General features: G+C 34.8%; 1 protein-coding gene across 1 annotated transcript; it reads left to right on the forward strand.

Annotated features, from left to right (window-relative positions):
• Positions 1 to 4,530: 4,530 nt before the first annotated feature.
• LOC129887690 (NAD(H) kinase 1) lies at positions 4,531 to 15,637 on the forward strand. The gene is made up of 11 exons (XM_055962871.1): positions 4,531 to 4,671; positions 6,433 to 6,580; positions 6,673 to 6,792; positions 7,480 to 7,673; positions 8,384 to 8,497; positions 8,682 to 8,776; positions 11,366 to 11,472; positions 12,160 to 12,233; positions 12,349 to 12,427; positions 12,643 to 12,950; positions 15,070 to 15,637. The coding sequence occupies exons 1-11, from the start codon at positions 4,624 to 4,626 to the stop codon at positions 15,376 to 15,378; spliced, it is 1,596 nt and encodes a 531-aa protein (XP_055818846.1). The 5' UTR covers positions 4,531 to 4,623; the 3' UTR covers positions 15,379 to 15,637.
• The last annotated feature ends 1,389 nt before the right edge of the window (positions 15,638 to 17,026 follow it).

A 17,026-nucleotide genomic window follows, 5' to 3' on the forward strand; every position in this document is an offset into this window, starting at 1 on the left:
AGTAAATCACTTCAACTTACACAATACAAACTCCGATCAACTCGCTTAAAACTACGATACCAAAATAGAGTTTTTAACCTTTATTTCATAAAGCCTTTAACAATACGAAACAAAGGGTTGTGTGGCTGCAACTAGAAGTACCCACATCCTTTTTAGAACCCTTTCCAGCCTTGCAACACACAACCAAACCAGCTACATCCGCAGCACACAATCACAACACACTACGCGACTTCGATTTAGCTACGACGACTTCAATTTAGTTTGTTTCTAACGTCAAGCATCCTTATGAAATTTTTCCACTTCCAACCTTATTTAACAAATGTAATATACCTAATAATATCATCATAAACTCCAACCTTATTTAACAAATGTAATATACTTAATAACATCAACATAAACTCCAATTTGAAAGGAAAAACCTTACCTTGCCCGAAACTCGCCAAAACTTGCCGAAACTCGCTTCGGAAGTTCCTTTAGCGCAGCTGAAACTTCGTGTCTGTTTGTTAACATTTTGGGGCTGCTACAAAACATAAATTTAAATTACCAATACCTTCATAACATCGTGGTATACCCTAGATAATTAATTCACAGAATAAAATTGGAGACTTACCCTTTTTTCCCAAAATCGTGACTCTCTCCCTCTTTAGTTTCTTCTCTTCTCTTCTTTTCTTTTCTAGAACTTTGTGGAAAGAAATGACTTTCTTGTAGATAAGAATGAGTCATAAACATATATATATATATATATATATATATATATATATATATATATAGTCTACTTTAGGGAGTGACACGGGTCAAGCCCTTATTGGGCCAACACACCCCTTTCCTCCAATCACGAGCTGTCACGTGGCATGTTGGGTCCACCCCCTTGCTCCAGCTGCTGCCACGTGGCACTCCCAGCTGCTGCCATATGGAACTCTCCAATGCTTCCACGTGTCATCTTCTTTTCCCCCTCGTGGGTTCGTAATCTCGTCTTCTTTTACGAACCTATGTAATCCTTTCTACGCAAGCTTGGTATGTACTCAAGTAGCTTAAGTATGTAACACCTCCAAAGTAATAGCTTACACAAGTAATTCGAGTCCTACGACTCACTACTTGGCCTTCAATTCCTTCTGGATTCTTATAACCCTATTTTCAATCTTTCTTATAATGGGGTATCACATTCTCCTTTCCTTAGAGTTATTTGATAACGTTATAGATTATCCGGCTAACATGGTATCTTTTAAGAAGCTTAAGAACCTTTCAAAAAAAACTTAAGGGCCTTTCAAGAAACTTACGAAGCTTAAGAACGCGTTCCAAGGTACAAAAGTACGGGGTGTAACACCCCTACTTATATTTTTCTTTATTTTATTTTGTGGAGTGCAGCGAGTGTTTCATCGACTTCGACTAGACCTTAGCTTTAACCAGTGTCCAGCACATCAGATTTCAGGGTGAGCTATTCCTTCTAGCTCGTGTTGGATTCTATCGGTCATGGCATGATGTCCTTAGTTTTCGGACACATTAGGTTATTTATTTATTCTAGTATTTGATATTTTCATACGTAGTATTTTAGAATTAGATGTCCTTGAAGTGATGACTTTCAGGTTTTGGGAAAACGCATCTAATAGACTTTAGTGGTTTTATTATATATTACTCTCCTACATTGAACTTCCGCGTTATTGTTATACTTTATAAGTTGAGGTTTGCAACGTTGGTTCTCCCACATAGGAGGTTAAGTGTGGGTGCCACTCATGACCCATTTTGGATCGTGACAATTTTTTTTTTTAAAAAAACATATCTTCTACTACTTCTATTTTTTGTTCTTAGTTTAATTTAGATTCAACTCGTCTTCTTACATTCATTATCATCATTCTTTTTGTATTTCTTTATTTTTTTTAGTTAGTAGCTTTAAGGATTATATATGAATCATACATAATCAACTGACAATGAATTTTCTCTTTTTGATAATTTCTCATGGATCTCTTTCAGTTGAAATTTTTTATCAAAAAATTGGACGAAACAAGCATGTTGCCGCTGAATGAAGCTGCAAAAAAAAATCAAAGGTTTATCACTTTCCTCTTTTATCATGGTTTATTTAATTGTGACTTAGTTTTATTATATATGTTATTTAACTATATTCTGACATATTATTTGTTAGTAGTATAGTGTGATATCTAATTAAACTTATTTGTTGAATTCAAAATATAATGTTACAACTAAGTGCTCAATCTTGATAGGCAAAGTTTTTATTTGTTTGATGAATCTATAAATTTAAGGTTATAAGCGACTCTTTCAATTTGGGTTACCTCTTTGAATATGATAAATTCAATATTTTGAAAAATGCATTGAGACATAACTATAGTTAATAACAACGATATATTAGAAACTAAGTGAAAAATTATTTTTAAATTTTTTAAAACTAAATAAATAAAAGTGGACATCGATTTTAATATAGTAAACAAGTAAATGTTGAAAGTACCCAAGTAAATGTTGAAAGTACCCAAGCGGCATTGAGGGCTTGACTAATATTTAGGGCTTGACCAATATTTAGGAATTCAACTATACTAATCATACATTTACTTTGAAAGACACAATATATTTTGAAAAATATGTTAAAATTTAAATTATTAATGAAATTTGATGTCTACTAAAATTGTGTCCAACTAATTTTTAATAAATAATTGCTGAATTAAACTTATTCATGATCAAATTGATTAGGTTAAGACTTCTATAAAGACAATTCTTACATTAAATATACAGAGTGATATGACAACAATTTTACTAAAGAAGAATATTAGAGTCCATCATCATTATGTTGTTTCTATATACATCTATTATTAATTAACACGATACACACATGCAAAGTACGTACATTAGGCTTTTCTTTAGACAAAATCGTCTTTTCACTATTTTTTTAATTTTTAGGACTTAAAAATCAACTAAAAATTTGGTTATTAATAACCAACTAAGATTCTACCTGTAAATTATTTTCGCACTTAAAAGTTTAGGATTCATTTGTTACCAAGTACCAACTATTTGATATTACCCCAATGTTGTGTCTTTTTCTTTGTTTGGGTTTAGGTTTAGGATTAAGTTACGTTTCTAGAATTTTAAAATCAAAACAATTTGCAAGAAGGAGGAGTTGATCTCTTATAAAAGAATAACAATGAATGTACAATTCAGTTTTGCCTCAACGTCCACAGCTTTAATGCTTATCAAGTTATCAATTGTATTTCTTTATTTGATTTTAAGTTGGTTTGATTCTTGATTGGCTTGAAATCAAACACTTAAAGTTTTATTAATTTTGATTTTGCATTCTTTAATTTTATTGCAATTTGTGTGATTTTTTAAGTTCTATCACTATATCAAAAATAATTTTTGGTAATTTTAGAGGTAATTAACACTCTTTATAAATGTCCCTAAATCATATAGTGACATTGGATCTAATGACAATAATTAATGCCAATAAAGACTTTAACACTCTCTATAAATATGCATATCTATTGATGCTAAAAGTTGTTTTTGTTGTAGTATATGTTATTTGTTCGTATTACTTGATATCTGATTCGGCAGATATCATTCTTAATTTTTGCATTGTGTTTCTAATTCATGTGTATTTTTATTTCGTAATTTGGCAGTATTGACTTGAAAATTTTACATCTCTTAATTATTGTTTTAAGTTTTTTCTGCCTTAAAATAGTGGTTTTCTTAGATTTTATGTTCATTCATAATGTAGTTCATTTTTTCTTACCTAATTGTTTAGAATGTGTTTTTGGGTATTAGTACCGACATAATTTTAATTTTTCATATAAATGACGAAATTTTGGTCACTATATTTAATTTTTAGGGTGATGGTGAGTTATCATGTTTCTCTTTAACTACGTTTTTATCTTAATTTTTTTTCGTTACTTTGTAGAAAATTGGCACTTAATATACACACAATTTATTCTTTATATATATTTATTATTAATGAACGCAATATACACATGCAAAGCATGTAGACTTATACACACACTTCTAGTAGTATACATATACGAAAGTGTTAAAATTCAACAACAATATATTCAATGTAATTTCACAAAGTATGATCTGAAAAAGATAGAGAGAATTAATCTTACCTCTGAGATAGACAACAACATATCCAGTGAAGCAGATTTTATCACTACCCCATTAAGATAACTACATCTGAGATAGAAATAAGATAAAAAGACTATTTTCAATTGATCCCGAGATCCACTCAAAAAGTGGTAAAACTCATTGAGTTAAAAACTCTAGTCAATGTGAGTGAGCTAATTATAAATCTTGCTAATCCAAAACTAAAAAGTCAATAAAAATGTTAATTTTCCCAATTATTAGGGACTTTTTATGAGTAAAAGAAAGGTTGACCACGCATGTGATACAATTTAGTGTCTCCCTTGACTTCCCACGCGTCTATATAGGCCCCACCACCTTCTTGCTTCTTACCCAATTTCCTTCTTTACCCCTACCCCTACCCCACCCCCACTCCTTTCTATATATATATATATGGATTGTATGTATATGTATGTTTCAACCTCCTTTTGTAACTGATAAATTTCAGTAGAGAGAGAAAGAGATAGTTAGAGAGAGAGAGAGAGAAGTGTTGGGTGAATTCTTGATTTTTTCATGTCAATGAAACAGAGTCCTATGTCTCCAAACAAACACAGCTCTAATGTAAGCTACCCCCATCCCCCCCCCCCCCTTTTTTTTTTCTAATGTTACTTCCACTTTAATTTTTTGTTGAGTTTTTAATATTTTTTTTCCAATATGAAATCTGTTGAATTTAACTGAATTTCTAGTTCTATTGATTGGAAAATTGTTTCATTTAGCTGAATTGTTGAGTACATATAGAAAAAATAGTTGATCATTGGTCAAATGTTTCATAATTTTGTATTAGTGTGAATTGAAATTACTCTTTTGATCATTAGTATCCCTCCGTCCCAATTTCCGTGGCACAGATTGGAATTTCAAGGGTCAGTTGTTAATTGTTGTGATTTTTAGTACTTATATTATATTTCAAAAACCTTAGAGCTTGTATGTCAAAGTTTAGAACTTTCAATCTCGAAATTCCAACGGTGCGATATAAATTGGGACAGAGGGAGTAGTTGGGAATGATCTATAAGTTTCTGGTAAATTGGGACATTTGTGATGGTTAATGCACTTGGGAATTAATAATGAGACTTGAAGATTTTTGTAAGTCAAATGGCATATAGAACTGATTTCTAGTTGTTTCATGTGGGTGATTGAGATAGTTGAATTATTGATTTACGAAATAGTCATGGCGATTGGAAATTGTTATATGCATTAATGATAAGTCCTGTTATTGTGGGAGATGTTTCAGTGGCGGGGTCAGAATTTTTATTAAGGGGTGTCACAATGTAAAACAATTAAGGGGAGTCAACATATAGTATATATACATAAAACTGAAATTTTTACATAGCTAAACGGTATAATTTTCCGGCGAAAGGGTTTCATTTGACACCCCTTGGCATTAGGTGGCTTCACCACTGAGCCCCACCAAACATGGTGGGAGGGCGGTGATTGACTTTTTTTTTTCCTTCTTAAATTGGAATGGCTAAGGTGGACATTTGTTTGAGCAATTTCATGGTTGCATCAAGCAATTTCGATGATCAATTGAACTATTGGGTCCTCCTAATTGCTTTAGCTACTACGATACGGAGTATTGTTATTAAGTGTATTCAAGAAAATTTTTATGGAAAATATATGGAGTTCGCTAAAGTGTAAATCACCTTTCGATTCCTTTTTCGACTTAAAAGAACCTAAAACTTTTTTTCCCTATCAAGTTAGAGATATACAATGTCCAGTTTTCTAAAGGGAATTTTTAATGGCTAATCTATCCATTTTCTTAAGACTTTGGGTTGAATGCTCATCGGCAAGTCTGTTCTCAATAACTCTTGCATTTTCTCTCTTTACTCAACTTATTGAGTGATTAGCTAGCTCCAGCCTTTCCTTTTTAGTATGTTAACCACTTCAAACTCCTCAATAATTAAGCTCGTGAGCCCCTAAAGAGGGAAAAAAATCATTAGTAGACGCATCGACCCTAAAACAGGTTTACATGTGCAGAAGTATATGAGATATATAGGAACTTTTTATTATATTTCTCAAATGGTTTGTAATGGTTGTGTGCAACTCCATTTATTACTTTACGATTTTGGGTTGGGTTCAAATCCTTTCACTCTATTTATTCACGGAGGTGACCCTACATCTCAGACGTTTTATCATCTCATGATTTTCGATTCATGATCAATAAATTTGGAGAGACCTCCACTTTTGTTATATCTATAATGATCTTGTTAAATCTATGATGCTTCCTTGTGTATTAGACATTGATACTGTGTTTTGTGCATTACCGTGTTGTCTTTGATGTCTTTGGCTCTCTAACATCCTGCAATACTTCTGGCCACTTCTAAATAGGGAAATGCTAGTGTTTTGCCACTGGAGAATGTCTTTAGCGATTCACTCTCTATGTTGAATTCTGAGAAGGCTGTAGAAGAACTTATTCAACAGCCTATTCTTCATGGGATTGATGATCATCTGATTGAGTTTGCCGAGGCTTTGAGAAGTATGATCTGCTTTTACTATGATTAGTTATTTGCCAATGTTTGGTATTTGCTACACTTTATGATACAAATATTTTACCCTTCCATTTATTAGCTGTCGCAAAGGCACTAAGACAAGCTGCTGAAGGAAAGGCTTCTGCACAAGCTGAGGCTTCCGAATGGAAGCGTAAATATGAATTGGAGAGGTCACATAATTTGCAGTTAGAGAAAAGAGGTACTCTCCCAAAGAGGATTTTTGTGTTACTATAAAGCACACGGTTTGCAGCAATTTGTTTGTTTATCTAGTCTATGTGTTTCCATGACTTGTACCTAAAATTACGTAAGTGACAAAATCTATGTATATCTTCATTCTTCCAAAAAACTTTGAAGTATTATTACTTTTTTTCACAAAGTAATAAAATCTACTACTTTTATGTATAAGAGGGAGGGAGGGAGGTATACATGCTAAAATCTCACATAGTAATAAAATCTTATCAATGCAATGATGATCTCAAAATCTTCCTATTAGGAACACCGATTACTAAAATGCTTGCTTAGATTTTCTAGCCGAATCCTCTAATTTTTTTGTAAAATGGGAGATTACAAGTATTTATGGACGAGCTGGGAGCGACTCAAGGAGTATCAAAGAGATGGATTGAAGAATGAAAGGGTAATTTGGTCTCTAATTAGTACAACATTGGTCATCTAATTTCTTTCTCAAAAAAAATTAGTTACTACATTGAAGCAAAGTGCAGTCATAAAAATTCCTGTAGTCTACACAGTCAGAAAGAATTGAGAAAACTCTGTGGTTAAAGTATTATTCCTCATTTTATTGTTCTTGAAGCACTACATGCTTGCTATCGAATTACATTTGTTAGAAAAAGCCTTGCTTTATGGTAAAATAAGTTTTCTTCCACTGTAGCAATGCCATCAGAGAAGCATTTGGATGAGAATGGGCGAGTAGTACAATTGACAAACAAACCTGTACTATCAGATGGTGCTGTGGAGAAATCTGACAGGTGTTGTGGGGAGCACGGAATTTGCTCTCATCAGGTTCTGCGTGATGGAGAACATGATCATGATGCCAATGTTGTTCCAAACAAGATGATCAGAAAGGTAGATGCATGTAGAGCTATTTCCATCATTAACAATCCTTGCTCAATTGTTGTTTGCTGTGAATTATTTAGTGTGAAGTATGTTTGCTTTGTCTTCATTAGTTTTTAGATATATCTACACTTCATGTTATAAATGATTCAAATGATATAAGTGTCTTCCAGTTTTTGAAGGGGAGCCTTGGCGTGACTGGTCAAGTTGTTGTCATGTGACCAAGAGGTCACGAGTTCGGGCTGCGGAAACATCCTCTTGTAGAAATGCAGGGTAAGGCCACGTACAATAGACCCTTGTGGTCAGGCCCTTTTCCGGACTCCGCGCATAGCGAAAGCTTGGGGCACCTGGCTAACCTATAAGTGTCCTCCAGTTGTTACAGACTCCTAGCAGTACTGATTTTGTTAGTTATACAAATTACTTGACTGTATACCAAAAGAAGAAGTTGATGTGAAATATACTTCTCCGAGCACTGTGTAAATATCCTGCCTCATTTGGCAGCTGCTGCTTACTGTGAGGCTGTTATTGTTGCAAGATATTTTCATGTCGGTGAATTATTGTGCTTTAATTAGCTATCCATCTTAATATTGAATGCAGAATGAACTTCAGCATGTGTGGCATGGAGACGAGATCTTTCTGTCCTGTGTCCTATTCTTATCTTCTATTGCTTGTATGATTTATTCTCAGAATATTGCCTATTAATAATTCTTTCAATGAAACAGGCATCATTCAAGTTGTCATGGTGTTGCAAAGGTGAAAAAAGTGATCAGAAAAAACACGATATTGTCTCTTTTGAAAAGGGAAACATAACAACTGCAGAACGCAGCAGTAAACAGGTCTGTCTGTCTACTTTAACAGTTTTCTTGCCTTGTATGCCCATGATAACAGAACTTCAAATTAATACCTTAGGCTTCTTTTTGCTGATGCTTTAAAATTTAATTTCTGATTAAAAAAAATATCGAAAGAGAAAAACACTTTTGACTGAACAAGGAATCATTTTTTGTTCTTTCTCTTTTTCAGATTTCGTTGAAGTGGGAATCTCCCCCACAAACAGTGCTTATATTGACAAAGCCAAATTCAACTGCTGTTAGAATGCTTTGTTCAGAATTAGTCAGGTAGAATATTAGACTATAATCATTCTTTTTTTAAAATCTGTTTTTGGTCTTCCTATGATAAATTGTACTATAACTCAATGGTAACGCGTGTTTTTACGCTTAACATTTGTAAGGTTTCTCCTCTGCAAATAGAACTGGTCAAATGAGTTCTTATTTTCTTGTATTAGATAAATAGACCTTTAACAGCTAAAGCTTAGCAGAAGGTAACTAGTTACATCAGTTAACATGGCGATAGGTTTGAGTTTGAGTTTCCTCATCATTCATCACCCGACATTCCAATAGTTTTACATGCTCAGCCTTGCAAATGTAAACAATAAATGTTATCCTCTCTCGGGTAACTTATGCTTTTAAATAGGGTATAGCTAGATAATTAAACAAACACATCTAGGTTTAGGTTATTTCCTGACATTCTTGTGTTCGTCCTACTTCACACAAGGTAGGAGTAACGTCTGTGCACACCCCTCCCTCCCTAGACCTCACTTATGGGATCACACTGGGTATGCTTTTGTTTGTTGTCGTCGTCTTGTTTTCATTGTCCTTTCATTTTTTGGGAACTCCCAAAGTGGTATCCTCATTTCAGTCAATTAGTTAGCCAATTGTATATGAATCCAAAAGTAGCTGGGTTGGTTGTATGAATCATTTATATCATTACCCTGATTTGGACCCATGTCATTCCAATACTAAGTGTTTTCCCGATTTAAGGTAAATTCAAGTTTCTCACCTTAATATCATCATTTCCGAAAAAAAATATATCTTTTTTCTGATTTTACTCTCTACTACTAAAGATGATTTAATCTTTCCTTAGTAAGGCAGATTTTACACAACTAAGTAGGAAATTCAGAGTATGCTTTGCAAAATAGCAATGTTGGTAGGTAGACTCCCTTCTTAAATACATGTTCCCAAAGGGAAGGATTTCGCCTATTTTTGTGCTTGGCAGGGTGATTTGGAATGAAAATCAAATGAGAAGAGAAAATTTTGAGGAGCGTGTAAGCTAAGCTCAGACACCACCATTACGAAAAAAAAACAAAAAAGAATGGTAATTTGCCTTTTGCAGTAACTCATTAAGAATTTCAGTGATATATCTTTAGGCACGTCATATCATTTACTTTTTATATATAGGGTCGTTTTTGTCTTAAATATCTAATTCTTGAGCTGCCAATGATTTACTAGAAATTCTAGTAAGATGTAATGGTTTCAATTTGAAACAAAAGTAGAAATCCTAGTAGAGAAGGACTGTGTGCAACTTGTAAATGACATGTGTCTCCTTTCAATGGAATGGTGGATAATTACGGTTTATGTTAAGGCTTTTGTTGCTTCTTGGTACTTTATGCAACCTTATATAAAGGAGGTTAACAAATTCTTGGCTGATTTGGAATTTTTCTTCTTGTTCTCTCCTAAATCATTGTTATAATTGATGTTACCATTTATCAGACCTGAAATCGTGTTTACTTCTTTTCTCGTTTCGTTATACGTCAAATCATTATCCATTCTTTGGTCTCGTCACAATCCTTCCTAGTACTCTTACACTTTTTTAATTACAGAGCCACTCTATTGCCCAATAGTAGGTTAGAGACCCCCTCTCTTGCAGTCTTGCCACAACTTCTTTTGCTTCTGCAAATATCAGGACATCTCTAGGATGGTTTGGCTTTATGAGATCCCTCATGTCAAAACATGAGAACTAGTGTCAGAAAAATATGGTATTATTGACTCACATTGTAAAGATTTATCTGGACAATATCAGCCATTTGAGGAATGTCTGAAGTCTCTAGGTCATGATGATGTCGGCTAAAGGTGTTATCACTTATCTCCCATTATTTGTGGGAGCGAACTCCGGGCAAATATGAAGCGCATGGATACAAGTTATGCCTTGGATTTTTGATAAAATTGTATAATCATTGCGTTGTTGGATTCCTTTCTCACTTTCTAGGTTCTCGTATTTTCATTGTCTGACCTTAGCTACATAGATAAAGTTGGAAATATGGAAAAGAACCTAAGTTGCGCGGACTCATCATTTGATGCCTCACCCGTGTCGGATTCTCCCCGAAATACACTACTTCGGAGAATCCGACACGCCTCCATTGACATTTTTGAAGAGTCTGAGCAACATAGAAAAGAACCACAAAGTTTCAAAGATTGGTGAAACATTTGGACACTCTATGCATTTCATTCCTTTTTGTATCATCTTCATTATTAGGAATTACCTGAATTTAGAATCAGACTCAATTGGATACTGGATAGAGGGAGCGTGTTGATATAGTAGGAGGGAACAACGCACTGACCCAACTTTCTGCTAGTTCATCTTAAGAACCCCTAAAGTAGTTGCTTGAACTGATCAAAATGATCATATTCCGTTCTGGACGCAGTTTACTTTTCTAGCTACTGCATTACATTCTTCCTGTTGTCACCTTAGAACAATGATGTCTTGCACTCATTTTCAACTGTGAGTATCGTTTTCTTGCAAGAAATTGGTGACCGTTCCGTGTCGGTTAAAAGTTTGTTTCTTTTCCTTTTGGTTTCTTCTTTCAATTATTTAATTGCTTACATATGTTTGAATTTGTTAGAGGCTTATTTATCTCTTTTCTTCTCCAGATGGCTAAAAGAGAAGAAAAGCTTGAACATTTTCGTTGAACCACGGGTGCGCACTGAACTTCTAACAGAGTCATCATATTACCAGTTTGTACAAACTTGGGAAAATGGTGAGTGGTAAAACTTTTTCTTTTCTATGAAGTAAGCTTATAGGTTTATATAACTCTTCAAATCTTCACTTTAATGTTCTGTTGTGTGGCCAAATCTTGGATTATGGGTTCATTATTGAACTCTGTTTAGGATTTTAGTGTATGCGTAACTTCGCGTGTGGAAATTCTTATTGATGATCTGGTCCTTTTTTGATAAACAACTTGAAACAAGTGTCCATTTTATTGCTTCTGTTATCTTACTGTACTATCAGTGGCGGAGCCACCTTGTGCCGAGGGGGTTCATCCGAACCCCCTTCGACGAAAAATTATACTATTTATACATGGTTAAAATAATTTTTTATGTATATAAAGTAGATGTCGAACCCCCTTCGACTAGCTCGTGTGTCTACTTATTTAGATTTTGAACCCTCTTATTTAAAATCCTGGCTCCGCCACTGCGTACTATTGTGCAGTTTTATGTTTGTTCGCCATTTTTAATGAGAAGCAACCATTTTCTGGTAAATCTGTTCTGCTTACCTAAATGTCAGCTATTAAGAGATTTCTTCTTTTCCTTTCAACCAACTGAGCACATATAACCTCTAGAGGTGTTGTAGATGAGAAGCTTAAAATAGTAACAATTTTTTTGTCGTATCTGCTATAAGTATGAAAATAATGCTAATTGCTAAAGCAACTTCTTTTTTGTTACAGACAAGGAAATTATGTTTCTCCACACAAAGGTTGATCTTGTTGTAACTCTTGGTGGGGATGGAACCGTCCTTTGGGTATGTAGCTAGTTTTGTCTTTTTTTAACTAGAATTTTGTCTTCTACCATGTGGTTTTGATAAATGTTTCCTGGCGGGAGAGTGTTTAATAATGGCAACATGTTTTATATTGCAGGCAGCGTCGATGTTCAAAGGTCCAGTTCCTCCGGTTGTCCCATTTTCCTTAGGTTCTCTTGGCTTCATGACCCCATTTTGTATCCTTATCTTCCCTTTAAAAGATTTTCCTTCAAATATGTGGTATACTAAGCTACAATTAGTTACTCTAATTACTTCATTACATGGAAATAAAGAAATGAAACAGAACTACTTCTATAAATATAGACCTGTCAATAAAACATACAACACAGAAGACAGTAGGTTTGTATTGGCATGATTATTACTCTTCTCTGTTTAGCTTTAACATTGCCAGATAGCGAGCGTTACAAGGAGTATCTTGATTCGATTCTTCGTGGTCCCATAAGCATCACACTGAGGCATCGTCTCCAGTGTCACGTGATTAGAGATTCAGCTAAAAGTGATCTGGATAGTGAAGAGCCTATGCTTGTTCTCAATGAAGTCACAATTGACCGTGGGATTTCATCATTTCTAACAAATCTGGAATGCTATTGCGATAATTCTTTTGTTACCTGTGTACAAGGGGATGGCTTAATTTTGTCGACAACATCTGGAAGCACTGCATATTCTCTTGCAGCTGGAGGGTCAATGGTCCATCCTCAGGTAAATCCTCTCATAGTCATCACTTATATAATGATTCCGTACTTCTATCTAAAGCTGGTATGATTTGGTTTAATAAGCTACTGCTGGTTAGTAATAATTATGGATGTTATAAGTTATCGGGGTCTGACAGTTATTTTACTGCAACTTAAGACGTTTCAACAAATTACAGCATTGCTGTTTTGTATTCATCCTCAACTTGCAGATTTAGCTATTTGTATTAATGCAAAATTATGCTTTATGGTTGAATGTTTGAAGCTCCTGGGATGAGTGAAAGCCTTTCGAAAACTTAATTAGCCATAAAATCTGTGTGTGGTTAGTGCTTAAGAATACCCAAGAATACGTTAAACCGGAAGGCTAACAAGAAAAAAGCACAGGTTTAAAGTTACCTTTTTACGAGCCATGGTGGATGTGCAGAAAGAGTCTAGAGAAGAGGAGAACGGGCAATGGTGGATATGCGTTGGTGGCTATGTGGTGGGAGTGGAAAGTGGTGGTGAAGGGTCTTCTCCGCAAAAATCTTTAGGTGGACAATATCTGAATGATTTAAAGATTTCATAAAAATATTTGATTGAATCAGATCTATTCAGAGTAAATAGTGGTTGTAGAAGGGAAAAAGATAAATGCACGTAATGGGTTGAGACAAAAGGATTCAGATCCAGACCTGAAACATGTGGAGGCAAAACATTCATTAGTGAATTAAGCTCAAACAGTTTTGGTCTCAGCACTCAGCAGTATAGGCTTCTTCCATTTTGCTTTTAAGTTGCTCCATTATGTATGCACCACCTTTTCATCTAGCGTGCATGGAGCAATGCTGCAACCTGTTGTTCGCTGAATATATGGTCTGGTTGGATGATTGGGACAGAAGATGGGGTGGCAGGACGGTAGATATTTTTTTTTTAGGCAGGGTGGTAGATAATTTGTTTGTTTTGAATTGACAATAGTGTGAACTTTTATGATCTCTATTTAAGCTTTTACGATGGTAGTGAATGATGTCTGACACCTATGACAGAATGTGTTTATGGATATTGTCTTAATATGACTAGGAAATCTTCATTTTACAACAGCCTTAGCAATTTATCCTAGAAAAAAAATTCTTTTTAAGTAGCTAGATTGGCCTTAGCAGGAGCAAATGTTGAATTTTATAAACCTTTTGAGCTAAAGAATGCGTGCTCTGGGTTGTTATTGTATGGAGAAAGGTGATAGCTCCATTAGGAAACTTCTCCTCCCTAGTATCATCAGTTTATGAGATGTTCGATGATCATGCGTCTTAAATATGTTAAACTTTGTATTGCACTCGTGGCTCAAGTTGTGGTCGACCAAACAGGTTAATTTGTGGGCTTGGAAGTGACATGGAGCAATCTCTTCCATAATTGATCGCCTAGTAATAGAGAGGTGCTCAAGGCACATTCCAGTGGCCATGTCAGCCAATAACTTTTCCAGATAGACCATACGATGCCACATAAAGACCATGGTTCCTTTTGGATTTGCAATTAGAACCTCTCTCTGATTTTAGGAGCTTTTACCGAGACAAATTTTGTAGCAGGTATCCGTAATTTGTTTTGGAATTGTGTACTTCATGGTAAAGTTTGCTTATCCAGATTGTCATATCAGGGGATAGTGTTGTTGATTGAAGTTTAGAACAAAAAACATCTTTAGTATAGAATGATACAATTACACTTCTTCTTGTTCCTAAACCGTCACCTCACCCGCCAAACAAAAAAGTCAAGCAATTGCTCGTTGAAACTATAGTGCTCAGAAAAAAAAGACGAGAGAACTATATTTCTGGTAAAAGTTCCGCTAGTGCAAGAACTTCAGAGGGAGTAAGATGACACCCATCCATATTCATCAACAGTTCTGTTGCTCGAGTAGGATTGTAAGTGCAAGGTTTAAAACTGAAGTGGTATATTAACAAGTTGTGTACTATTGACCCATTCCTTGGGGTTTGAATTTTAGATGGATGAAGATAGAATTCTACTTGTGTAGTAGTTCATTTTGAAATTGCTTCTGTCCGTCTATTACCAATCGGTATTGCAATAAGCTCTTCCATAGTTGTCTCTATTTGAAGTCTTTAAGTTGATTACAACGTAACCTTAGCAATTTTACTGTTATGACCAAATTGCAGGTTCCGGGCATCCTCTTTACACCTATCTGCCCACATTCTTTATCCTTTCGTCCTCTCATTTTGCCCGAGTATGTGACAATCCGAGTACAAGTACCTTTCAACAGTAGAGGTCATGCATGGGCGTCATTTGATGGAAAGGACAGGAAAAAGTTAGCACCGGGGGATGCCCTTGTTTGTAGCATGGCCACTTGGCCTGTACCAACTGCATGTCAAGCTGATTCCACCAGTGACTTTTTACGTAGCATACATGAAGGTCTTCATTGGAATTTGAGGAAGACACAGTCTTTTGATGGCCCTCGAGAGACATGATCATCTGTACTAACCTTTTAACTGGTAAGGAAATGAGCGGTTTTCCTAATCTGTCTTATTTTGAAGAAGAGAAACGATCGTGATGCATACGCCTATATATACGTTCAAATGTAGAATTAACTTTGATAATGATGAATCTCAACCTTAGGTTGTTTATTGTTGTTTGTAACTTAGATATAATAATAAGAAGAAGAATATAGAAGGAAATTTGTACCATTTTGTACAGTTCTTTTACGTGAAATTCTCCCCGTGTTATCCATACCTCTTATCCTGGTTTACGAGGGAATTCGAGCTTCGGGTTCTTGACTAGTAATAGTGAAAATATGTGTACTTTTTTGTGCTTTTGGTTCATGTAATAATGTAAGTTTTGGTTAGTAGTTTCTAAATATCCTATTGATATTAGTGTTGCCTTATGTGTGGCAAATCAACATGTTCACAAGCAAAGCAACAACTTTCACTAGGGGAGTTCTTTTTTTTCCTGCTATTTATTCGTAAATACAGAATTTTTTTTGACATTCGATTTCAGAAAAGAACCTACCGAAAGGGCTGATTTATAAATGAGGAATTGGCATACTAACTTGCTTTCATCCTTCCCATTCATAGATCAAGGCAAACTTTTTTTCAGAAAGTCGTATTGTTCCAATAACCAATAAAAGGGCTAGTTCATAATTTATAACCAACTCAAATATTTTTTTTATGGTATTTACTCAATTTTCGCAAAAATAAAAGAATAAAGGGAAAAGGCTCAAATATGCCATCAAACTTTGAGAAAAGACTCATTTATGTCATTCATTAAAAGTTTGGCTCATTTATGTCATTTCTGTTTGAGAAAAGGCATGCCATTATTTGTTAACTTAAATGGCATAGATGAGCCAAACTTTTAACGGATGACATAGATGAGCCTTTTCTCAAAGTTTGATGACATATTTTGTAATGATCCTGAAGGTCATTTTTGACATTTTTTGATAAAATTATCATTTTACCCCTTTCGTTTGTTTTTCTAAAGTCACTTTTGATTGAGTCTGAAAGTTAGTTTTTGGATTTCTTGTGAAAAGTTGAGTTATGCTTGAGAAATGAGTTTTAAAGGCTTAAGTTGTCAATTTTTGAGTTTCGGAGTCATTTGGAGTTTTGAGTCTCGGAATGAAATTCTGTCGATTCCATTAGCTCCGGAATGTGGAAATTGGTCTAAGAGAGTTGTCGGAATCAAATTTGGAGTTAAAACATGGAATTTAGGTTCAAAGTTGAAAATTGAGTTAAAGTTTGATTCAAGTTTGACTTCGGTCGACATTTGAGGTTCAGGTGTTTGGATTGAATTTCTGATGGATCCAATAATTTCGGGAGGTATTTTGGGTATTTCTGATGGATCCAATAGAAATGACTTCGTTATATTTTTAGAAGTTCCGAGAGTATTTTGGGTATTTCAAGTGCCGAAATTAGTTTAGTTGCGATTTATTGAATTTCGGGTCAAGGAGATCTCGAATTCTAATTTTGATGATTCCATTGAGTTCGGAACTTCGAATTTAGTAAGGTTGCATATATGGTTTCTGTACACGAAATTCCGAATGTATCCCCAAGGATCTATTCCGTGACTGTGAGACTTGCCAAAATCTACTATCTGGTACATGGCCATTCCTTTTTCTCGTTCGTG

This window comes from Solanum dulcamara, chromosome 4 (assembly GCF_947179165.1).
Source record: "Solanum dulcamara chromosome 4, daSolDulc1.2, whole genome shotgun sequence".
Taxonomy (NCBI): Eukaryota; Viridiplantae; Streptophyta; class Magnoliopsida; order Solanales; family Solanaceae; genus Solanum; species Solanum dulcamara.

Excerpts from the sequence above, each read along its gene's own strand:
- LOC129887690 (XM_055962871.1), top strand. The coding sequence starts at position 4,624 with ATGTCAATGAAACAGAGTCCTATGTCTCCAAACAAACACAGCTCTAAT. Across the intron at positions 12,234-12,348 it reads GGGATGGAACCGTCCTTTGG|GCAGCGTCGATGTTCAAAGG; the intron begins GTATGTAGCTAG and ends TTTATATTGCAG. Across the intron at positions 12,951-15,069 it reads GGTCAATGGTCCATCCTCAG|GTTCCGGGCATCCTCTTTAC; the intron begins GTAAATCCTCTC and ends ACCAAATTGCAG.